At 43.8% G+C, this 26063-nt stretch overlaps 1 protein-coding gene across 12 annotated transcripts in view; it reads right to left on the bottom strand.

Annotated features, from left to right (window-relative positions):
- LOC138850130 (uncharacterized) overlaps window positions 1–26063 on the bottom strand; it is a 311379-nt gene that overhangs the window by 140807 nt on the left and 144509 nt on the right. For 3 of the 12 annotated variants that reach the window (XR_016235264.1, XR_016235260.1, XM_089334893.1), the window contains one exon: window positions 18017–18192. The exons of 7 other annotated variants lie outside the window; for them this stretch is intronic. Coding sequence is in view for 1 of the 5 variants with exons in the window: in XM_089334891.1 (XP_089191017.1) it covers window positions 3000–3125 (126 nt within the window). In the remaining 4 variants the exon portion in view is untranslated. Of the gene's footprint in view, window positions 1–2999; window positions 3126–18016; window positions 18193–26063 lie in introns of those variants that run through there. 2 more of the 12 variants (XR_016235267.1, XM_089334891.1) reach the window with 1 other exon arrangement.

Genomic DNA, 26063 nt, shown 5'->3' with positions numbered 1-26063 from the left:
GACCACACTTTAGAAATGCTGACACGCAGGCTCAGAGCGGTAACCTCCAGTACCACTGAGTGAGCCGACGGCGTGGCCCAGTGGGTTAAGCCCCCCGTCCTGTGATGCAAGAATCCCGGCTCGAGTCCTGGCTGCTGCACTTCCAGTCCAGCTCCTTGCTAAGATGACTATGAGCCAGTGCCGCGGCTCACTAGGCTAATCCTCCACCTAGTGGCACCGGGACACCGGGTTCTAGTCCCGGTCGGGGCCCCTGATCTTGTCCCGGTTGCCCCTCTTCCAGGCCAGCTCTCTGCTGTGGGCCAGGAAGGCAGTGGAGGATGGCCCAAGTGCTTGGGCCCTGTACCCCATGGGAGACCAGGAGAAGCACCTGGCTCCTGCCATCAGATCAGCGCAGTGCGCCAGCCGCAGTGCGCCCGCCGCGGCGGCCATTGGAGGGTGAACCAACAGCAAAGGAAGACCTTTCTCTCTGTCTCTCTCTCTCTCACTATCCACTCTGCCTGTCAAAAAATTAAAAAAAAAAAAAAAATGACTGTGAAAGCAGCAGCACATGGCCTAAGGGCTTGGGCCCCTGCCACCTATGTGGGAAACCCGGATGCAGGTCTGGGCTCCTGGCTTTCACCTGGACCGGCTCTAGCCACTGAGGCCATTTGGGGAGTGAACCGGCAGATGGAAGCTCTCTCTTTACGTCTCTATCTCTCCCATCTTTCTCTCCATTCTGCCTTTCAAATAAATCTCTAAAAAACAAAACTATTTTAGAAGTACCACCTTGCACTCTCTAAGCCTCTATCTCCAGTCCCCACATTTTTCTAGGTGGCAGTCCTAGACAACCGGCAGGCCCCTGGCTGTCTACCTGTGCCTGCCCCAGAGGCTCTCTCAGTCCAGTGAGATGCTGCTGCCCCAATCTCCCGCTAGCAATCTGCTCGTCACTCACACGGCTGCTCTTCCCACGTCCTGGAAGCCTCCCCACACTCCCTTGTTTCTTTTGCCCCTTAGCGTCCCCCTAAGTCTTTCCCTGTAACTCCATGTTCATGGCCACCACCACCGTCTTCCCCCTTCATGCAGATTTCCTTGCGGCGATGAGAAAATGACTTTCTTAACTGACTTCTGTGCCTTGATGGCTGCCTGTTCACGCTGCTGCCACTCCTGCGGTTCAGCTCTAGTTCAGAACGGTCTTCTGATACGGGAACTCTTAACCCGTGACTTCCATGATTACAATTCTGGCATGGTTCTCACCTGCCTTTAATCTCGCCTCCTCCCCACCTGCGCCTCCTAACTGCCCATGTCCGTCTGTCCCCCCCCCCCCCCCGCCGCTGCTCGTCCCTCCCCACCTCCTCCTCAACAGAAAACAAGGGGCTAGGAATACGTGGATGAATACTCAGATACTTTTTTATACTTTGAGGATAATAAAGCTAAAATTGACATTTTTAGAAAATGTATCATTGGGAAATTTGAAGTAATAGAAATATTGAGGATTTTGACAAGACAGGACAGTGCCTATTTTGTTAGTGAGAGCTGGTTTTCTACCTCTCTAGGAATCATGGTTCATATATATAAAGAGCCTTAAAAATGTCTGTACATCAACCCAGTGTTGCCACATCCTACAATTTATGCTAAGAAAATAACCTAGCATGAAATATAGAATTTAGGATTATATTTTTAGAGTAAGTATTGTGGTTCCACGGGTTAAACTACTGCTTGAGACACCCACATCCTGACCAGCGGTTGGAGGCCTAGCTACTCAGCTTCAGATCCAACTTCCTGCCAATGTGCCTGGGAAGGCAGCAGGTGATGGCCCAAGTACTTAGCTCCTCCCCTCCATCCTGATCCAGCCTGAGCCGCTGACAGCATGTGGAGAGTGAACCAGAGAATGGAGGACCTCAGTCTCTGTCTCTTCCTCTTTCTCTGTGTTTAAATAATCTTTAAAAAATTATATTCCTGAATATAAACCTTCAAATTAAAATATTCTAAGATTTTTCTTTGAAAAAATTTAGGAAATATCTGATGAGATAATGATTAAATTATTAAGATATGTAATACACTGCATATTTTATGCAAGGTGGCAATCATGTTCTCAAAAGTGGCTTAAGAAAATATTCATGATACAATTTTAAACAGGAACAGAATTTTTACCCTATAAAATACATGCTTAACAATTTACATAGAAAAAGAATGACAAGCCAAATCAAATAAATATGGCAATATATTAACAGACATTATTTCCAATAGTAGGATTTGTGGTAGCCAAGTTATTTAAATTTTCCCCACTTTTGAGTACATGAGTCTGATCTCTGGAGATGGATATCTGAACTCAGGTTCACATTCCAACTCCATTTCATACTATCTGTGACAACGAGCAAGTCATATAACCTCCCTAAATCTCCATTTTCTCATCTATAATTTAGGAAACATAGAATAGGGGATAAAATTAGTAATAATAGAGGCTTTAACTTTTAAGTAATATAACTCAAAAGTATTAGCATATTGTCTGACCCAATCTAAGCACTCATTAAAGACACTGAAATTCTTGAAAACTACTAGTTATTAAATATTCTATTACTGTGAATTTATAACATGACTATAAAAATAACTTTCTAACTATAAAATAAAATTGATAATAAAAATTTGGAGGTTGAAGGTCAAGGGAGAAAGTCTATCTGTTAGTTCTTATTTGGGGTCCAAATTAGGAACTAAGAGGAGAAGGCAGGAGACAATGACACAATGACACCCCAATATCAAGGATTACATTTCTGAAGAAAATGGACTTTTTCTTCTCTAAGCAACAGAAAGTTAAAGAAAATGAGCTTTGGGGTCGTCACTGTGGCGTAGCTGATAGAGCTGCCACCATCAGCACCAGCATCCCCTAGAGGTAATGGTTCAAGTCCTGGCTTCTCCACTCCCGATCCAGCTCCCTGCTAATGCACCTGCGAAAGCAGCAGAGGATGGCCCAAGTCTTTGATCTGCTGTTCCCACATGGGAGATGGGGAAGAAGCTCTTGGTACCTGGCTTCAGACTTGTCCAGCTGCAGACATTGTGGCCATTTGGGGAGTGAACCAGTGGATAGAAGAACCCTCTCTTCCTCTGCTTCTTCTTCTCTGTGACTCCGCCTTTCAAATCAATAAATAAATCTTTAAAAAAAGAAAGAAAATGAGCTTGGATTTCATAAACATGGAGTTTAAGACATGGAAGAGATAGGTGTCTACCAGGGCATGTGAGAACAGGTGTTCCCTGGGCAGCCCCAGCTGAGCGGAGCCATGAACCACAGCTCTCCTGGGGGAGGTTGGAAGTCAAGAGCTCTATTTGTTACCTGCTATGGTGTACCAAATCACCACAGACTCAGAAGACTCAACCAGTGCACGTCTTTCATTTCACCATGTCTCTGATTTCACCATGTCTCTGACTCCAACCAGGGGACAATGCTTTCAAAGCACGACTGTGAAAAGCACTGTTCTAAGTCATCCTTAGGGCTGTTGGTAGGAATGAACTAAATCTTAGCTCTTCACGTGCTTTTGGCCAGGGATTTCTCCTGGTTCTTTGCCACATGAGCATTTTCATTGAATTTCTCACAACACAGCAGCCTGCTTCATCAGGGCAGGCAAAACAGAGGGCAAGACAGACGGTCAGCAAGACAGGGTGCACCAGGGAGAAGCAAGTTCCAGTTTGTAGCTGCATCAGGGGAGTATGCCCCAGCGCTCGGGCACAGTCGATTCCTTAGCAGCCAATCACTGTGTCCAGATCACACACTGGGGAAAAGGGGAGGATAGATCACTGGGTGCCGTGACCGCAGCTGCCTACCACAGGGTACTCTGTTGCCCAGTCATTCAAGTCTCTCCCATAAGCAAAGTACTTTCAACCTGTACGAAAATCCCCAGAAGTCTCACCCCATTACAGCATCAGTTCAACCACCAAAGGCTTGTCTACTGAATCAAGCTCACGTGTGGGTGAAGTCCCTTGGGTGTAGTGCCTTGAACACACTTCCCATCTGTAGATCTTTCCATGTAAAGAGATACATTCGCTGCCTCAACACACCCAAGAACAGAACAATGCAACATCAGATAGGCATCTTAGACATTCTTCTTCAAAGAAGTGGGAAATGGTAGAATAGTTCTTAGAAGTTCTAAAATGCAGCTGAACAAATGTTTTACTTTACTTGATTGTGTCTCAAGTCCTGGGAGTTATCTCTAGGGCGCCCAAGTCTACCCTTAGAGTTCTTAGTTCCTTGCTCTGAGTCTTTATTCCTTTTTTATAAAAGGTGGCAACATGTACGTAGATGGGTTTTCCCAGGTAGCTTCCTGACAGTATAACTGGGGGCACCACAACCCCGCTTTTCATCATTGTGTGCTCTCTGCCCCTTCCACTGATGATGTATCTGATAAGACAGTTTTCTCCAAAAATTGTGGACCTCTGTGATGCCTGTTGGCATTGAGTCTATGGAAATAAAGAAGTAAACAAAGAAAACCACAACCACAGATGGTTTTGAAAAAAGCTCTTCTGTGTCTCGAGGCCTTGCTGAGGAGGAGGAGGGTGAATGCTGGAAGCTTCCTGGAGACCACGTTGCTTGCAGGAGAGGATCTGTGAGGCACACACTTCACCTGCTCTGTTACTGAGACTTCATTGCATGACCTTTCAGAGGCCTGGGAGCCCTACAGTTACTCCCTCCTCTCTTTCTCTATGTCATGTTTCTCTCACAATGCTCAGATAATATTTCTTAATTTTAGAATTGTTTTCTGTGTGAAGAGGTGAAACCTTTCAAAGTCATTAAGTTACTGTTTTACAGGGGCTCTTCCAAGTTATCTCACACACTCCGTATTCCTCTCAACAGCAAGAAGAAACCAGGCAGCACCTGCAACACTCTGCTTGTCAATCTTCTTAGCTTTGTGACAAAGTTTATTAAACAAAATATTCTTCTGTACATTGCATTGAAGACAGCATCATCTTTCATTTTTTACCTCCTCTGTACCAAGGATCCCCCTTTCTCAAATGCCAGGAACACGTTCCTCACTTCCTGTTGGCCATCACTTCCAACATCCTTCAAGTCCGGATTTCTACTAATAGTCCATCCCAGACCATTCAGTTTTCTTCACCACCATTTCCACATTCTCTCAGCATCCACAAGTTCCAATGCCACTCCTACATTTTTACTCATTTCTTATGGAATCAACTCGTTCCCAGTACCATAGTCTGTATTCATTATCTATGGCAGCATAGCAATTTGCCACCACCACCATCACCACCATCACCACCCTCAAATGCAATGGCCTGGAACTACACACACCCAGACACACACATCATCTCCCATGCAGGACAGGAACCTGGGTGCACTTGGCCGGGTCCTCCAGCTCAGGGCCCCTCGTGTGGCTGCAGTTACCTCGTGGTTCCCCTGGGGAGGACTGACTGCTCCTGACATTCACACAGTGGTTGGCAGGATTCGGTTCCTGGCAGGCTGTGGGACAAAAGCCTCAGCTCCGCACAAGCTTTTGGCCAAATGTTCCCCTTTGTTCTTTGCCACGCAGGACTTTTCCCAGAGCATTCTCAACACGGCAGGGAGCAAATAAGAGGGCAAGACAGAGTACAAGAAAGAAAGAAGGTTCTTGCAAAAACGAAGTCAACACCTTTTTATCACCTAATCATGGAAACGACACCTAACCTATGGCGTCAGCTCATTCCCATCAGAAGTCGGTCACCAGACCCAGCGCATCCTCGAGGGCCTAGGTACCAAGAGTTTTCAGAAGCCACATCTGAAACTGCTCCTCTCAAGAGCCCCAGTCAGGCCTCAATCCAGCACCCACCCAAACTGATAATGACAAAAATCCATTTAGAAGAATGTCTGTTTAAGACAGCGATTCAAGCTTAGCCATATTTGGCAACTGAGAAGAATTAAAGGAAATGTTTCCTAAGGCTTAAAGTACATGGTCCTTCAAGGGAAACTGACAGAGCAAACAGAACAGGAAACTCTGCCCGACATCTAATCAAATGGGCAGGGTGTGCTAAATACTGCAGTGTTAGCAACTTCGGTCTCTAAGACAGATTTTGCCTCTCTGCTTTTGCCAAAAATCAAAAGAAAAGGAAGGCTAAATGAAAAGTGACTTAGGATCAGTACTTCCAAGTTTCCCACTTACCTATATACCTGACCTAGTAGAAAGAAAAGCAGGAAGGAAAGGACAGAGAAAAATTCTGGTTAAATCCTCAGAGAAGTAAAATGAGGGCATTTGAAAAGGTTCCTGGAGAAGTGGAATTAAAAAATAAGCAAAAAGTGCAATTCATGCAGTTTTTTATAACATACATTTTCATGAACATATTGAAGATTCTTCACTTTATTCATTTCAAAAGCTTCTGCACCAAAATAGACCCATCATTTAATTCCATTCTATGAATTTCTTGAACTATCCTCATACATCTAACTATAATACGTCAGAAACTTTGGTCAGTCTGCATCTAGAACTTTCTGTCATAATTTCAGAATGGAGGATCCAAGATACAGACAAAAGTTTCCACAATTTTGGCTGGCGCCACAGCTCACTAGGCTAATCCTCCGCCTTGCGGCGCCGGCACACCGGGTTCTAGTCCCGGTTGGGGCGCCAGATTCTGTCCCGGTTGTCCTTCTTCCAGGCCAGCTCTCTGCTGTGGCCAGGGAGTGCAGTGGAGGATGGCCCAAGTACTTGAGCCCTGCACCCCATGGGAGACCAGCAGAAGTACCTGGTTCCTGCCATCGGATCGGCGTGGTGTGCCAGCTGCAGCGGCCATTGGAGGGTGAACCAACGGCAAAGGAAGACCTTTCTCTCTCTCTCTCTCTCTCTCTCTCACTGTCCACTCTGCCTGTCAAAAAAAAAAAAAAAAGTTTCCACAATTTTATCAAGCCAACTCTAACTTCCAAGGACTGAAAGTTCAGTAGCATAAAGCTCATCATTTAAGCCATGGGGATACCGAGGGAGATCCAGTCATTCTAAGCAAATCCTCAACCTTCTGTCTCAAGACGGAGTACATCATGGTCGTGTAAACCCCTGGAGAGGACACGTCTTTGCACTCTAGCTTTGCCATGCACAGGTAAGGAGCCCACTTAAACCATTATCTAGCCTCCCCGAATTCTGGGGAGTCCATCTGGAATGGATGCTAAGTGCTCAGTGCAGAGCGTGGTACTTACCATTCGTTCAATAAGTGACAGGTAAGTTACAGCACAGTTTCAGAGCATGGATTTCAACATCAGGCAACTGGAATACACCAGCAGTCAGATTTTACTTTTGGTTTCTAACTGTCCACGCAACTTCAGGCAAAAAGGCAACTTGCTTTAGCTTCAATTGTCTAAATTTTGAATGGATATAGTAATATCTGTGTTAAGTATTGTGAACATAAAATGAACATTGTTTAAACATACAAGCCCAGTGTCTGGCACATGGTAAGTCCTCAAAAAACTATGAAGGTCACCCAACGATTGAGTAAAAAAAAAAAATCAAATGAATTTGATGAATTTTCAGAGTATTTCTGAATAGCTCATAAAAGACAAGGAAAGAATTCAAAATTGATTATCGGTTGGCCAAATGACAAAAATTTCTAGAGTAAAAGTGAAGAAGTTAGTAAGTGGAGGCAAAAGTCCATAGCATGCTTCCCTAAACTTCCAGGAATCGATTTTCTGATCAGAACACACCTAGCAAATGGGCCACTGAGGGTCAGCATCACAAACACGCACCTTCCGAGCCTTGATTTCCTCCCACAACACAGATGCTGGAACGGCTAACAAATAGATCTTGTGTCATTTGGGGCTGACTTAAGACCAGGGATTACTCTAGGATGACTAAGGACATGACACCTCTTACCCCTTTTCTTTAAATATTTCACACCCTTTTAAAAGGAAGTTTAAAGGAACTGATTTTCTCTTATCAAAAGCTGCATTAAGAATAGTCACTTATTAACTTTACTTGCTATAGAGAAGCAGACTGAAAACCACAAAATCTTTCCAACTTTTTGGGTACCTTTTTCTTGTGTTTTTCTCCTGCAGTTTTCTAGCTGAAACAGAATCTTGGGAAATGAATTAAGAGGTTTAACATTTAGACAATTAAACTAAGTTACTCACTCCTCCTAAGCAAAACAACATGCAGTATTGATTTTGGAACTGAGCCGATGACAAGCTCATGTGTGAGTCACAAAAGTACTTAACACAGACAGGTTGACATCCAGGAGGAGTGAATCCAATTTACATTCTGCCAATTTATGTCAGTGATGTTCAGTTCCCTTTTTAGATATGCATCCTAGGTGGATACTCAGCTTGGCTTCCCATTCATTTGGCTCTGAATTCCACTCTAAAATCTGGGTTGTGGAAACATGATGAGAAACCATTCCAGGGATGTGACTCTCCTGGAGCAATCAATTCTAAAGGAAACCCTTCGCGGGAAATTCCTGCCGGTGGGTGATCAGAAGTGCGGCAGGTGAACTGGTGGGAAGGCAGGTAGGAGGGAGCGACCTTTACGGCAAGCACAGTAGGAATTAGCGAGGCCAGCTCTTCCCTCCCTGGAGCACTGAAATGCAATCACTGATTTTGTGGTGTTCTCTTTTCCCCAAATCGTTCTCCTAACTGAGCAGGACAACCTTCACTGGTGGCAAAAACACTATTCCTTATTCATCAGATCAAGGCTCTCAGATCAAAGATGCTTCGTTGAATCCCTTTGGATCATCAACATGGTTAGAGAACATGAACAAAGGGTTGGACATCAGTTTCTGTCATGAAAGATAACTGACCAAGGAAAATGAGCTGAACTTGGAAGAAAATTACATCAACAGATACACTTTTTTCTTCTGCACATCTAAATATTGAATAAAAATTAGAATTTACTCCCTAAGGCCTAACTCTCTGGGCTTTATTTCTCTGCATTACTTTAACCCCCCCTCCCATTTCAATGCACACATGAGAGGAAAAATGAAGTTCACAAGACTTCACACGAATCTACCGCCTACAGAAGAGCAACTTCTAAAATCGAGAAGGAAAGGGGAAATGACAATGAAATGTTCCCTGATCCCTAAACTACTGCACCTCAGTCTTCTCTGAGCTGAGCTGAGCCCTGAGGAGTATACTGTTGCTTAGGGAAATTCACTATTTAAAATAAAAAGCAGGACATGGGGAGAAATCACTGCACTGTGAACCAGAAGTGGGCCCTCACCAGACACAGAATATGCTGGTGCCTTGATCTTGACTTTGCAGCCTGCAAAACCATGAGAAATAAACTTCTGTTGTATTCAAGCCACCCAGATGATGTGATTTTGCTACAGTACCCCAAATGGACTAAGATATCATTGATTTCATGCAAGAGTTTAAGGAGTGCCAGATAATCAACTTTATCACTGTTCACTTCTGCAGCTCTGTCAGATTCTATTTTAAATTTTTTATTTTAAAAAAACAATTTTTCTGCCTTTCAAAAAACTTATGAATCAATATCACCTTGATGCACCTCAAGTCTTCAGCTAGCCCTGGGACTTGCACCTGGATAACTGGTGCTGGGGCAGCGCTGGCAGGGGGTTTACCTGCAAGCATTATTTCAAGGTCTCGATTAACACGGTGATCAGCAGCCTTAGCCGTGTTTCAGGTTTCTCTGTGGGCCAAGTCCAGACCTTCTGAGAGCGACTTTTTGTTCATGTTTTCATACCATCAAGAACGAGGCCAGGTGTTGAGAGTACAAAACACATGGGATCCATCTCTCTCCCAGCAAGACTCTTCCAGGAGCAAGTGCAGGCAGCAAGACCCCCAGGGGTGACCCTGAGCCCATGAGGAGATGCCCAGCCGGGCCCCAGTCATTCCAATCTCATGGACCTCAAGTTCTAGCATCAACGCTTATTTGTCAATAGCTGAGGTTACTGTCTACGTAGTGTGTCTCTCCTGTACACATCTGCTGAACCCCAATCACCAACACGACTGGTTTAGGAGGTAGTGCCGCTGGGAAGTGACTGGGTTGTATCTACGGTGAGCACCCTTCCGAGGAGATGAGATAGCTGGCTGGCCTCTTCCACCAGGCATGTACAGAGGGCATGATCATTGCCACTACCTCCATCTTGGATTTTCTAGGCTTCAGAACTCCAACAAATATGTGTTGTTCAGAAGACAGCCAGTTTATGGCACTTTTTTTGCAGTCTAGTCTAAGATTGACTAGAGTAATTCCTGGGTTAGTGACTTCAGACAGCCCCCAAAAAATACCACAGACTGGCTGGTTCCAACTACAGAATGCTGTTTGCACACAGTTCTGGACTCTAGAAGACAGCCGGTTTGAGTTTAAGTGTTCTGTCCCTGGCGTTCAGACCACCCCGTGCTAGGTCCTCCAAGGCCTTTTCTTGGCCTTTCCTGGGGACCGCATGTGGGGTTAGGAGGGAGCCAGCTCTACTGTCTGCTCTTGGACGTTAATCCTACTAGATCAGGACATCATTCAATCTTACTTCGTGGCTCAGAGGCCCCCCCCCCAATGCAGCTACCCTATGTGTCAGAGATTCAACATATGAATGTTGAGGTACACAGTATTTCAGTCCATATTAATGCTTAGCAGTAATGCTTAATTAATTCCAGACCAATTTCCTTCACTGTTTTGAGCCTCCATTTCCTTTGGTATGAACCTAAGAATAACGATCCCATCCTGTTGCATCATGGTCCTTTGAGAGCTAGATGACAACAGTGATGGGAATATTTTGTTCATTCCTGGTGAGTGGGGAAGTCAGGCCTTTTTCCTCAGTCACCCCCACTGCCTTCTGCTCTGTGAACAGACATCCATCATGGCCAAAATGAACCCTTGCTTCTGATAGGCTAGCCAGCGGTTAACACACTGTTCGAGAACCATCAATTCCTTCAAAGCCATTTTCTAATACCCTCTAGGAGCTGGATGTTAAACGAAAATATGAATAAACTGTGACTCTGCTCCCAAGGGACTCGCCTTCTGCTGGGACAGGCAGATCCGTTAACAAATTCGCACTCTGCAGTGTGACAAGTGCTTAATGAAAAATGCTATCTACGGAGAACTCGGTGACTCGTGTCAGCGTATTATTTAATCTTCACCAGGCTCAAGGAGACTGAAACTGAGGGAGACTGAGCAGCCTACTTGTCCCAAAAACAGATGCCCCTCAACAGGGCTCTGGATGCAGACTCTAGATGCCATCAGGCCCCAGTCTCCCGGCCTCCCTCCCTAAGCTTCCAGTGTCTTGCCCCACCTTCTGATGGCACTAAAATTGAGTCACTGAACTGAGGGAGTGGTATAGCCAGCCCTGTATGGCTACAATCACCAGGCCCACGAGGGCATCTGCTTCTCCAATAAATGGCTGATATGTCTCAAAACAGTTTGTTTAGGGGGAATTCCAGGTCTGGGCAGGGGAATTCCTGGCCCGAACGTTAACTACCACCTGCATGTAGCTGCTGCCACACTGACGCCCATCGGGCTATAGTAAAAACTCCCAGAAGAGTACAGAATTGCTAATGAACCAAAGGAAAGCCACAAGCAGCACCGACCAACCAGGAACCTGGACACGACCTGCACGCACACCCAGACCAAATGCCCACTGCGACTCCAAGCTGCCTCTCCCTGCCTGGCCTGAGGCCTGCATGGCGTTGCCGCTTCTTTGTTTCCAGTATTTCTGATCCCTCTTCCTCTCAGCCTCCTCAAAACCCCACAGCAGCCTCACTCAGGAGGACGGGAGTTTTGCAGGTTTGGGTCGTCTACCTCCTCACTATCAGCTTCCTCCTGCCAGCATCCTCAGGCCTTGTCTGTGCTATTCTGATTTGGCATCACTGCCAAGGATCAAGCCTTCAGTAACAAGATGCTCTCCCAGGGCTTTCCAAACACGGGATTGAAGGGGGTCCTTCAGTGTCCAAGATTAGGATGGGGGGAAAAGGGAGATCCCAGTACCTAAGCCTGAGTTGCATTGTGCCAAAATCACAATAGGAGCTAAGATTTGTAGCAATGCAGAGAAAAGTCTGAAAGGATATGTATCAGGTTGGCAACACATGAGTAACGGACTCCACTGAACACCCAACCCTGTGTTCTGGCATCTAAATTAGTCAGCTTGTTTTTTTTTTTTTTTTTTTTTTTTTTTTTTTTTTTTTTTTTTACCTAAAAATACCTCAAAGGAGCTTCTTGTAAAGCAAACAGTGTATTTAGGGTTAGATTTTGGAGGTTTACAGTTCGGGCTCAGGAGTCTGGCATCTGATGGGGGCTGGCGACAGCAGCACATGTGTGGAGGGAGGATGGCACGGCAAGCCAGGGAGCAGAGAGAAGAACTGGGTTTGTTACCGCTGATTTGAATCCTGGGAACTCGTTCTATCATCAATGAAATATGTGGTTGATGGATGAGCAGATGAGAAGGTGATTTTAGCGCAGTTTATTGGAAAAAGGGAAGAGACAGAAATTCTTGCACCTGCCACCCAGACGGGTGTCTCAGTCAAGCTCTGACAGCCCAGTGTGCATGCAGACTGTGGTGTTTAAGGACATGAGTATTCCCCCCACCACCACCCCACGCCACCACCCCCGCCCCATTTCTTCTGCCCTCCTTCCTCTTCTGGGAAAGTCTGGGCAGGGGACTTTTGGATGTGGAATTCCCCTAAACAAACCCTAGGACAACACTGGCCATCAAGGTTCTTATCGATTGGAGAAGCAAGTGGCTCCTTCAGTCCAGTGATTCTGACATTACCAAGCCAGCTGAGTGCTCCCCCAGTCTAGTGAATTCCTATTCATAAAGGACAGGCAAGGACTCCTTGGGCTAGGGGAGACAGAGAAGAGGCTGGGGTCCCACTGTCAGGATTTGTTTCCATATCTAGTTGCTCATAAATTTATTGTCTTTGACCTCTCTTACACACATAGGCTAATATCTACCTCGCTGCCTTATCAAGTTGAACTCAGTTTACATAACCAACCTTCTTGTAAGAAGTATAAACACCCAATGATCCACATTTCACACTAGACCTGCCTCTGGGCTGCCAGTCTAAGAACACGTCTCTACTCCAATCCATGCACTCCTAGCATTTATCAATTAACTGTTAAAATAAGATAGTGGGGTTTAAACTACTGTGTGAATTTGAGAAGCAGAGTCCTGTTCAATCCATAAGAGCAACCCAGCTCATTAAATCATACACGTTTGGATATGTTTGTGCAAACAGGTAGATAGAAGACTATTCATCAAAATGTCAAGAGTGGTGATCATCTCAGTGTAGGATTACAGGTGTGACTAATCATTCCTTTGTTCCTTACACTTACAAACTGCTGAATGTAGTTTACTTTTTTTTCTGTAAAGAAATCTGACAATAATTAGGTTTAGTAAGATTGGTTTTCAAAAGTCTTGGTTCCCTTTATTAAAAAGAGTGACTTGGCAACAATACCTAGTGATTAGCAGGATAACTGATTAGACTTTCAATTAAGCAAAACCCCACAGAGCACACAGAGGAATATGAAAGGTCAAAGTATTTGGGAAGGGTTGGGGAGTGATTCTTGTATTAAGGTGAAATTTGCATTTGGACTTTATTTTCCCTTTTTTATTTCAGGCTTGAATGAAGCATATCCTAACCAAAGAGAAGAATGTTCAAAAATTTTGTCTACCAATAAAGAGCACCATGAAGGCAGTCATCATATCTACCTTATTTATTACTGTATCAGTGATGCCTATCACATGTCTGGCCTGCAGCAGTACTATAAAAAGAGGGAATTTCAGGGGCCAGTGTTGTGGCATAGTGGGTAGAGACGCTGCCTACAGCGCTGGTATCCCATAGGGTCACTGGTTCATGTCCCAGCTATGCTACTGCAATCCAGCTCCCTGCAATGGACTGGAAAAGCAACAGAAGATCACTTAAGTTCCTGGGCCCACTACCCACCTGGGAGACCTGGAGGAAGCTCCTGGCTCCTGGCTTTAGCCTGGCCCAGTTCCAGCCATTGTGGCCACCTGGGAAGTGAAGCAGTGGATGGAAGATCTGTCTCTCCCCCTCTCTCTGTAACTCTGATTTTCAAGTGAATAAATCTTAAAAAATAATAGAATGTATGTGTTCAGGAATATCTCCATTTCTTCTGGACTAGATTTTCCAGTTTGTTGGCATATAGCTATTTGTAGTCATTCTTGATGATTAATTTTATTTCTATAGTATCTTGTTACATCTCCTTTTCACCCCTGATTTTAGTGATTTTGGTCTTCTCTCCCAGTTTTTTTGGTTTTTTTGTTTGTTTTTTGTTTTTTTTTGTTTGTTTGTTTTTTTGGTTAGATTGGTCAATGGTGTATCCATATCTTTTTTTTTTTTTCCAAGAAACCAGTTCTTCACTTCACTGATCTTCTGTGGGGTTTGTTGTTGTTTTTGTTTAAATTTTGTTTATTCTCAAATTTTTATTATGCTTTTCCTACTCCTAATTTTGGGTTTGGTTTATTGTTGTTTTCCTAGGTCCTTGAGAAGCATTGTTAGATGATTTATTTGATGCCTTTCCGATTTCTTCATGCAGGCACTAACTGCTATACACTTGCTTCATAACAGTGCCTTTGCTGTATCCCTAAATTTTGATATGTTATACTGTCATCTTCATTCATTTCCAGGAATTTTTTTTATTTTGCTTTTGAATTCTTCTATGACCTCCTAGTCATTCCAGAGTACAATGTTCAGTCTCCATGTGTTTGTCTATTTCTAGAGATTCTTAGCTTGTTAATTTCTAGCTTCATTCCATTGTGGTTAAAAGAGATAAATGGCAGGATTTCAGATTTTTTTTGTTTCATTTTTGAATTTGCTGAGGCTTGTTTTATGGCCTAGCATATGGTCTATCCTAGAGGAAGTTCCATACACTGATGCAAAGAACTGATGCATGACGACAATGAAAACCTAAAGAAACCAATAACCAAGATGGAGCCTGAATCAGTAATAAAGACCCTCCTGATGAAGACAACTCCAGGACCAGACAGCTTCACTGCTGAATTGTACCAGAATTATAAGAAAAACTAATTCATGTCTTCTCTATCCAGAACAATTTAAAGGGAGGGAATACTCTCAAACTATGAGGCCAGTATCACCATAATTCAAAAAAATTGGAAAAGATACAACAAAGAAGAAATATAGATCAGCATCTCTGATGGACATAGTTGCAAAAATCCTTAGCAAAATACTAGCTGATCAAATCCAACAACACATCAGAAAGACCACTCACCAAGGCCGGCGCCGCGGCTCACTAGGCTAATCCTCCGCCTAGCGGCGCCGGCACACCGGGTTCTAGTCCCGGTTGGGGCGCCGGATTCTGTCCCGGTTGCCCCTCTTCCAGGCCAGCCCTCTGCTGTGGCCAGGGAGTGCAGTGGAGGATGGCCCAGGTGCTTGGGCCCTGCACCCCATGGGAGACCAGGAAAAGCACCTGGCTCCTGGCTCCTGCCATCGGATCAGCGCGGTGCGCCGGCCGCAGTGCGCCGGCCGCGGCGGCCATTGGAGGGTGAACCAACGGCAAAGGAAGACCTTTCTCTCTGTCTCTCTCTCTCACTGTCCACTCTGCCTGTCAAAAAATAAATAAATAAATAAATAAATAAAAAAAAGAAAAAATCTGTGTGTGTATGTGTATGTGTGTGTGTGTGTGTTTAAAAAAAAAAAAAAGAAAGACCACTCACCTGAAACAAGTGGGATTTATTCCTGCTATGTAGGGATGGTTCAACACTCAACAATCAATAGATGTGATCCATCACATTAACCAATTGAAGAATGAAGACCACATGATTATCTCAATAGATGCAGAGAAAATATTTAATAAAGTACAACATCCTTTCATTATAAAAACCTAAAGCAATCAGGGAGAGAAAAAATATTCTTCAACACGATCAAGGCAATGTACAACAAACCCATGGCTGTCATCCTATTGAATTAAGAAATCTTGGAAGCATTCCCACTGAGATCTGCCACCAGACAAGGATGCTCACTCACACCATTGCTATTCAATATGGCCCTGGAAGTTTTAGCCAGAGCCATTAGGCAAGAAAAAGAAATCAAAGGGAAACAAATTAGAAAAGAGGAAGTCAAAATATTCCTGCTTGCAGATGACATGATTCTATACACTGGGGAACCAAAACACTCCACTAAGATACTATTGGGGCTGGCGCCGTGGCTCACTAGGCTGATCCTCCACCTGCGGCACCGGCACACCAGGTTCTAGTCCCGGTTGGGGCACCGGATTCTGTTCCGGTTGCCCCTCTTCCAGGCCAGCTCTCTGCTGTGGCCAGGGAGTGCAGTGGAGGATGGCCCAAGTGCTTGGGCCCTGCACCCCATGGGAGACCAGGATAAGTACCTGGCTCCTGCCATCGGATCAGCGTGGTGCGCTGGCCACAGTGCGCCAGCTGTGGCAGCCATTGGAGGGTGAACCAACAGCAAAAGGAAGACCTTTCTCTCTGTCTCTCTCTCACTGTCCACTCTGCCTGTCAAAAAAAAAAAAAAAAAAGACCCATCCCTTACACCTCATAGAAAAATCAACTCAAAATGGATCAAAGATCTAAATCTACAACCTGATTTCATCAAATTATTCGAGGGAAACATTGGGGAAACTCTGCAAGACATTGGCATAGGCAAAGACTTCTTGGAAAAGACCCAAGAAATACAGGCAATCAAAGCAAAAATAGAAAAATGGGATTAAATCAAGCTGAGAAGCTTCTGCACTACAAAGCGAACAAAGTGAAAAGGCATCCAATAGAATGGGAACAAATATTTGCAAACTGTGCAACCGATAAAGGATTAATATCCAGATACTATAAAGAGCTCAAGAAACTCAACAACAAAGCAAACAAAAAAATCGGCAAAAGACTTGAACTGCCATTTTTCAGAAGAGGAAATTCAAATGACCAACACACATGAAAAAATTCTCATGATCACTAACCATTAGAAAAATGCAATTCAAAACCACAATGAGTTTTCACCTTACCCCAGTCAGAGTGGCTCTCATACAGAGATCAACAAACCATAAATGCTGGCGAGGATGTGGGGAAAAATATTCTTTATTTGACTGTTGATGGGAAAGCAAAATAGTACAGCCATTGTTAAAGACAGCATGGATATTCCTCAGAAAGCTGAAAATAGATACACCATACAACCCAAAAATCTCACTACTGGGAAATTACCCAAATGAAATGAAATCAGCATATGACAGAGTTATCCATACTCCTATGTTTATTGCAGCTCAATTCATGATAGCTAAGATATGGAATCAACCTGGATGTCCATCTGCCAATGACTGGATAAAGTATGGGGTGTGTGTGTGTGTGCATATATCTATCTATATATATATATAGATATATATATGCATATATAGATATATACATACACACATAGGTACTATGTATTATTACCCAGCTGTTAAAAAAATGAAATTCTATTTTTTTCAATAAAATGGATGAAACTGGAAACCACTATACTTAGTGAAATAACCCAGTCTCAAAAAAGACAGTTACCATATGTTTTCCCTGATTTGTGCTAATAGAGTACACAAAAATGTAATGTATAACTATTTGACTTATAATCTCCATTAAATTATTCCTGTGCATAAACTGTTGAAAGGAAGTGGCTTAAAGTCTAAATGAACTTACTAACTTGTAATCACACAGGAAACATTTAGCTGTTACATTGTCACTGGTTGTATTTCACTGAAAGGAATTATGATTGACTTATTGACCAAAAAAACTGTATATGGGTGAAATGGCCATTTTTCCATTCAATTATTGTATAGCCATTGTTTATATTCTCACTAGACTAAGTTATTTTACTCTTTACTTGTTAAATTTCTTATTCAGTTAAGTATTAAGCCTTTTTATTTTTAATATAAAATATGTTATCTCAAAAAGTAAAAAAAAGGGAAGCTAGAATGAAGGAGGCTGGGAAGTTTGTTGTGAGGGAATATCATTATGTTCTTGTACTTGTACATCTATCTCCAAATCATATTGAATCTCGTCAAAATTAACTTAAATAAAAATTTACAAAGATACATGATTTTCTTTAATCTTTAATGTGACATGGTACTGTTGGAATAAATTTTAGTTGGTTATTAATTATTAATTACATAAATAAAAATGAGGGAATTCCAAAGGCTCTTGAAAAATAAAATTGAGATGAGATATAAACAAAAGATAAACTGTCTCTCATCCTGAGCTCCATCAAGTACAAACCACTTCTGTAATTGATTACGTCAGCCATGTTTTCCATGAAGAACTGAGATTCCTGGGGGTGTAACCTTGGCAGTGTCCTCTTTCTCACTGTGTTAATAGAAAACAAATGGGCACTCTTTAAAGGTTCTTTCCAGATTAGGAAGCAAAAAGAAGTCAGAAGGAGCCAAATCAAGACTTTTGGGAGATGCCAAAAAGTTTCCCATTGAAACTCGTACAAAATCACTCCTGTTTAATGGGGGGAATGATCAGCAGCCCTGTGGTGGCCAAGGGAAAGCCTTCCTGGGCATCTATTACTTTGGCTGAGTTTCTCAAAACACTCATAAAAAGCAGACATTTTTGTTCTTTGGCCCTCCAGTAAGTCAACAAACAAAATGCCTCCAATGTCCCCAAAGAACTAATACTGTGACCTTTGCTCTTTCTTTATATTTCTTTATTGATTTTCATTCACATGATAGACAGAGATTTTTTATCCACTGGTTGACTTCCCAAAGAGCTATGACAAGTCAGGACTGGGCCAGACTGAAGCCAGAAGGCTGCAACTCAAACTCAGTCTCCCATTGGGGTGGCCGGGAGCCACCATTTGCTGCCTTCCACAATGTCTAAGTAGGAAGTTGGATCAGAAGCAGAGAGGCAGCTGGTACCATGGCTCACTAGGCTAATCCTCCACCTGCGGTGCCGGCACACTGGGTTCTAGTCCCGGTCGGGGCGCCGGATTCTGTCCCGATTGCCCCTCTTCCAGGCCAGCTCTCTGCTGTGGCCCGGGAAGGCAGTGGAGGATGGCCCAAGTCCTTGGGCCCCTGCACCTGCATGGGAGACCAGGAGAAGCACCTGGCTCCTGGCTTCGGATCAGCACAGTGCACCGGCCACAGTGCGCTGGCTGCTGCGGCCATTGGAGGGTGAACCAACGGTAAAGGAAGACCTTTCTCGATCTCTCTCTCTCTCAAAAAAAAAAAAAAAAAAAAAAAAAAAAAAAAAAAAAGTAGAGAGGCTGGGACTTGAACAGGCGCTCCAATACGGGATTCAGACGTCCCAAGTGGTGGCTTAACCTGCAGCAGGACAACATCCAACCTATGACCTCTGTGGCTGAGCAGACTGCTTTCCAAAATATGTTTTTGTTTCCACTTTACTCTTTGGTAGCCATTACTTTGACTATGCATGATCTTCAGCAAAGCTCCGTTTTATCTCTTCTTACAATTCTTTGAGGATCTAGATCCCAGTTCCTTAAGTCTCCCATTAGAAGCTTTGCTCTCGTCTGCAGCCCTTCTGGGTGCATCAGCTTTGAACCCACCGAGCCAGTCAGAACTCTGTGAGCCGATGAGCTGTACTGTCTACGGCATTCGCTGTTGTCTCTGCAGTCAGTCACCAGTCCCCTCCAACAGGGCATGGACACCAAAGATTTCTTTTCTTTGCCAACTAATGTGCATGGGCTGCTGCTGCTGGCTTCATTGACAACACTGCCTCCTCCCTCCTTAAAATGACTCATTCATTTGTCAGCTGATGATTTCTCTGGCACCGCAAGCTTTTTGTAAAGTATCAGTGTTTTCCCTCTTCTCTCATGCAAGAGACCTCAAGACTTCAACATTCTCTTTCAGTGCCTCAATCAAGATCCTGTTCAGCCATGTCGTAACAAGGTAGTCTAAGTTTATTTGGACGCCAAAGAAAATTGTAATCCATGCATAGTTTTTCATAATATCTACTTTCCATGAAGTTTTTAAAGACTCTTCATATTTTCCAGGATAGTTGATTATTACTAAGAATTCACCAGGGAAACAGTGAACGTGAGTTTTTTGGTTACTGTTTTGTTTGAAAAGCAGTGTGAGAGACAGGAAGAAACAGAGATTGCATCCACTGATTCACTCCTCCAAAGGGCTGCAATGGTTGTGACTATGCCAGGCAGGAGCCAGGAGCTTCTTCCAGTTCTTCCACATGGCTGCAGGGGTCCAAGTACTTGGGCCATCTTCTGCTGCTTTCCCGATGTGTTAGGAGGGAGTCGGATCAGAAGTGGAGCAGCAGGGACAAAAACTAGCACTCCAATATGGGATCCAGTACTGCAAGGGGTGGCTTAACCTGTCATGTCACTCACGTTTGCCATAGATGCTGACAGTAAAGTCACACAATATGACATCTGTAAATGGGAACACTAGAGAGTCACTGGGTAAAGTTAACCCCAGTCCAAAGGCCCAAGAACCAGGAGCCAGCTGTGTTCAATCCCATTCTGAGCCCAAATCCTCAAAACCAGGAGTAGTGGTGACGAAGGGCAGGAGCAGACCTCCCTCTGCTCAGGCTGAGAGAATGGATCCGCCTCCCCCTACATTTTTGTTCTTTGCAGGTAGTGCACAGATCGCATGCTGACTACCCACAGAGATAAGAGCCATGCTCTGGACTCCCTACTGACTCAAACGCAAATCTCAGAGACACAATCTTACACTAGCTATCATGGTGCCCTTAGAATCATCTCACCACACGTGAGAACAGCACAAGTGGGTTGCAAACTACTGCTCATGTTGCACTTCTGATGTGCCTGGAATGCCAAGTTATTTATTGCATATAGAATTGCTTGGTTTTTCTCCCTAAAACCCCCACCTTCTGATTGTTCTGCCAGGAGAGACCCAGTCTTCCCAGGACTCAGGGGTTTCCCAGGTGGAGATTTTTCAGAACTACAAAGGTCCTAGAAAAACTGGGGCTAAGTGCTCTCAAGTGACAAGGGGAAAAGAAATGTCACATGCAGTAGAAACTTCCTCTGATGAGACCAGCTGGTTTCTCCAGGCAAAACTCAGTTTCTACTTGAAAACAATGTTTCAGCCTCTTAGTTTGTTTCCTCCCTCTGTCTCTCTCCCTAAGGTGATACTGCAGTTGGAGGAAGGCAGCCATGGCTCCTGCGCCCTCATGGGAAGATGGAAGACAAGTCACTGGCAGCAAGCTTATGGTTACTGAGGCAGAAGATTGGAATACTTGAACCATTGATCCTGGCCTGTCTCTCTCTCTCGCCGTGGTCAGAACCATGAAGCCCCCCTGTTCACTCAGCCCCCCTTTGCCTTCCCTGGCCCAACAGCCTCCCTACAAGTCTGTCGCTCCTACTGTGAGCATCAGCTTGGCTTCTACTCTCAGCTTCTCCATCTACCCATGCCCTTCTGAAGTTCTCCACAAGCCCACACCAGCTGGAAGGTAAGGGCACTGCACTGTGGATCTTCACCCTCAGGATGGAAGCCGTGACTAACACAGGGCTTTTTCAATGAGGTCTGAGGGCTGGTGCCACCCTGCCAACCCCAAGTTCCTACTCCATGAGGACACAAGCACAAAACCTAAGTGGGTTTTGTGCATACTTATATAGCAATTTGACAGAGTAATTTTGTCTGCTGACGCAAAAAATTAAAATAAAATAATTGGGGCTTATGTTTTACATCTGTGCTTTTCTACTTTAATTTTACCAGTAGTGACTTTTGATTGTATTGTATAAATAATTCATTGTAATGGACTGGGGGTTGCGGGCAAGAAAGTGGATTTTTCACCAAACACACACACAGTCCTAGCTTGTGGTAGCTTTAAAAGGGCAGGAGTTGTAACTGAAAAATAAGGCAAATCATCTCACAAGGAAATAACCTGGCTTCAATGTCTACAGTTTTGCTTTTTTATTTGCATGAGTAGAATTTGCATGGCTCTAACCTTTCTTTCCTTGCCTTTCTAATCACCCATACAAAGACAGACTAGGGTGAGGATTTTGCACTCTGAAGGCAATAGAGGGAAACACATGATTAATTTCAAGATATTATCCAGTTACCTTTGTTTTGTAAGTGAATGAGGACAGGACCACGGGTTTAGCAGCACCGTGTATGTGAATCTCACAGATTTAGGAGGGGAAGGAAGTGAGGCCACTACACACCAGCTGCGAAGTGGGTGCCTCAGTTTCTCACTGTCAAATAGCAAGAGCTATTTTTTTTCCTGATCTGAGCAGAGAGAAAAAGGATGAGCCCGCTCTGTTGAAGCGATAGAACCTAGGATTTCCAAGCAGGGGGTGGGGGTGGAGGAGAAGATGGCCGGATGGAGCAACAGGAAAGAGCTCTGTTTTCTGTTTCTGTCAGAAAAAGGAAATACACAAATAATCACAGTGTAGGTTTTTAAGGTACAAGTGGTATTATGTTCAATTCTTTTCCACTATAAAACCAGTGGATAAATACACATTTAAGGCCAGAAGAGCAAACACAGGATCAGAGAGTTTTGTGGCTAATATAAGAAGCATCCTATATCTTTTGGTAGCACAGTTACATGCTGGCCCTCTTTAAAAAAAATAGCACGCCACAGTAGAATGTATTTTTCTTTGGCTGCTACTCCGTATCATCAAAGCAGTCATTTATCTCAAGAATCATTTTTTTCATTTCATGTACTGATCAAATCTTTTTCCATCAGAATGATTTTCTGCTTCTTACTCTTCCTTTAATACCCTGTAGTAAAGCACACTACAAAGTGACTAACATGACCATGTAATGGTGTTTAAACACCTTGCAACACATTGAATCTACTGTAATTTATGCACGTTTACGATTCTTCCTTCATCTTGAACAACCCAATGAAGGAAATAGCTGCAAATCAGTCTGGTTGTTCACTCATCAGGTAATGGCCAGGAGATATTTTAAGCTTCCGAATATCCACATTCTCATCTGTCAACTGTGGAAATGCTCAACACGGCACTCCTCCCAGGAAGAGTTTAACGAAGTCCAGAAACAACTTTCATTCTCATGATTACACTAGATTTATGTCTGTAAAAGGTTTTACTGCCACCAACACACAAGCAATAGACAGTGCAGACCTGTACGATGTTAGCATTGAATCCTGACAATGGACTGGAGCTACCCATACTTCAGCCTTGTTTTCAGCACCCATGGTCAAATAAAGAAGATTTAAGAAAATAGTTAAGAGGGTGCAAAGTCAAACCACACATAGGGACAAAGTATTTGCAGAAGACATATCTTCTAAAGAACTATCATCCAAAATATAAAGAGCACATAAAACTAAACAGTAAAGAAATGAACCACTCACTTTAAAAATGGGCAAAAGATATGAAACAACACATCATAAAAAATAGCAAAAATACCATGGAATTAGAATTTAAGCAGTAACAAGATATCATAGCACCTCAATTAAAATGGTCAAAATCCAGAATACTGTTAACACCAAATGCGATGAAGGATGTGGAGCGACATAAACTCTCATTCATTGTTGCTGGGAATGCAAAATGATGCAAAGCCATTGGAAGAAGACAGTTTGGCAGTTTCTTACAAAACTAAACCAACGCTTACCCTTACCCCACAATCTAACAGTCACTCTCTTTGGAATTAACCCGAACTTAAAACTTACACACATATCACCACTAACAACAAAACTCTGTTTGAATGTCTATACATCCTTATACATGATTGCCAAAATTTTAAAGAAATCAAGATGTCCTTGAAAAGGTGGATAAATTGTAGTACATTTATATAGTAAAATATTACTCAGTCCTAAAAAAAGGCATGAGCTCTTAATTCACAAGAAGACATGGGAAAAAAAAAAAAAAAACTTAAATGCTTGTTGGTAAATCAAACAAACCAACCTGGGGAAAATCTAAGTCGTGCGTGAATCCAACAACGTGAAACTCTGGAAAGCATCAAACTAGGAACAATAAAAGGATCAGTAGTTGCTCAGTGTTTAAGAGTAGGTCAGAGGGGTCAGAAAATGGGCATCAAGGGTTTTTACAACTTCTCTGTGCTACTATAGGAACGGTAGATCCATGCCATTATTCATCTGTCCAAAACTGCAGAACGCCCAAGAGCAAACCCTACCCTCACTGCAGACTTCAGGTAGTAACAATGCGTTCATGTTGGTTCCTTGATTCTAACACATCTACCGCTGACATTGGGTATGAGAGAGCTCCCTGAAATTTCTGCTCAATTCAGCTGTGTGTCTAAGACTATGTAAAAATAAAATTATTTAAAATAGCTGCAGCAAACATGACAGCGTTCGTGATGATCTTGTCTATTCCCATGGTTAACTTTTTAGAATTGGTATGGATGATGTCATCCTTAACAGTGAAGGTAAGTCTCACAAAAACAAAAGCATCATGTCAGGAATACACAGTGTGTCTCCTTGCTTTCCTCTCGAAAGGGCATTCTAAATGTGAACAGTTTCAACGTTTTCAACAAGTCCACCTCACCCCTTCTGTAACCTCTGTCGCTCCCCCTCTTCGTGGAGGAACGACACAGGACCCTGCGCTGTTCTTTTGTCTGCTCGGCCCTCCCCGGGTTTGCTGCTGGTTCTTCCTGGGTTGGCTGCCGTCCCTTCCACCTCCGTGGAAGGGCGGTTCCCCCTGGCCACTTTCCCCACTTCCGCAGGGGAGCGGCACACCGCCGGCCGGCTCTCTCGGGGGCTGCACAGGCGTTCCCCTTAGATGTTCCTGGTGCATGTTGTCTCTCTCCTCCTTTATAGTCCTCTTCCACCAATCCCAACTCTGCTACCCACACGCCGAGTACGCTGCTCTCCTCCAATCAGGAGCAGGTCCTACAGTTTATTGGTTGAACTGGAGGCAGCTGTGTAGAAGCTGTTTCCCTTCTCAGCGCCATATTGTGGGAGAGCAGATGCATAGAATAAGTCTTAATTCCAGTAACTTAGTTTAGTCCAAGTTGCTCCCAGTTGCTCCCCACAACCTCTGTCCTCCAGACACTGTCCCTAGCACAACTCTTTATTATGGAGCTCTTTGTTCTGGGTGTTGTGGTGGTCAACGGAGGTGGTCATGGTTAAGGAAGAGACGGAGCCACTGAGCTGGCCACACGGATTTGCCAGTCTGACTCAGATCACCCACTTCAGACCCTCCAGGCCTGCAGTCATGATGGCGCCATTTGCTCCAACATCAAGAGTCCGAGTCTGTTCAGTGACTCAATGTTCCATCCAGAGAGAACTCCGGTCCACAAACACACTGACTTAGACAACCAAGACGGAACAGAGCTGTTATTTGTGGAAGATTGCTTGTATGCACATAGCAAAACACATTCACATGTATCATTCACATGCACTTAGAACATTTATACTATCAGGTTATCTTTGAGGCTTCACAGTCTATATGCCACTGTTTTTTTTTTATAAAACTGGAGAAAAGGCTACGTAAAAAACAAAAAGTGTATTAACTGTAGAGATTCACATTGTAGGTTGAAATCCATATTCTGCATACTGAGAGTGCTTACATGCAGAATTACGTCCTATCCTAGAGGAACAAGTAATCATCAATTCTGAGCTTTCTCTCTCATCCAGACAGAAACATGTTGTAAGGGTGTGGTAGGGCAGAACTGAGTTCAGACACATGCTTAGTGAGTTTTCTGTTTGTTGATGTATGCACATCCTTGGCAGGGGGTATGTGATACTGGCTTTGGGCTTTGCTGGCATCTTCAGGGCATCCCCATGCGGTCTTTGGGTAGTAGAGGGAATTCTCAGACATTTCAGCAAAGTGGCTCCTTAGGCTACAACCTCTGTCAGTTCTGAGAAAGAATACAAAGTGGGTTATCCTCACATCTGCACTGTTCTCTTGCACGACTGGGTAACTGTACTTGAACGTGAATGAAGTATCAAATAGCTTGATGAGTGCATTATTTAAAACAGGGCCTTCATCAGGATCAGCCTGTGGCCAGTTCCAGCCGGACTTGCTCTCCGTGGCCTGCCCAGAAGGTGCACTGGGATGGACAGCAGTACCTAGTGATCGGGGACTGTGTCACTGCCAATCTGGTCTCCCCATCCCTTTCCAACGTTCTTTCACACCATGCGCCGAGATGAACTGACCATTTCCATTTTGTTTTCTGAATTCAGAAAAACCCCAGGAAGACAATGATCAAGAGATTTTTCAACTGCCTCAATTTCACTCACTAGCCAGTAAGCTCTGAAGTCCAAAGCGAATGGCCAGTCAACAGCCTGTCTCCCAAGTCGATAATGCACAGCTT

Source organism: Oryctolagus cuniculus, chromosome 6 (genome assembly GCF_051225735.1).
Source record: "Oryctolagus cuniculus isolate XC-2025 breed Fujian yellow rabbit chromosome 6, ASM5122573v1, whole genome shotgun sequence".
NCBI lineage: Eukaryota > Metazoa > Chordata > Mammalia > Lagomorpha > Leporidae > Oryctolagus > Oryctolagus cuniculus.
Note: the sequence above shows the minus strand (reverse complement) of the source record. Positions and strands in the feature narration are given on the sequence as shown.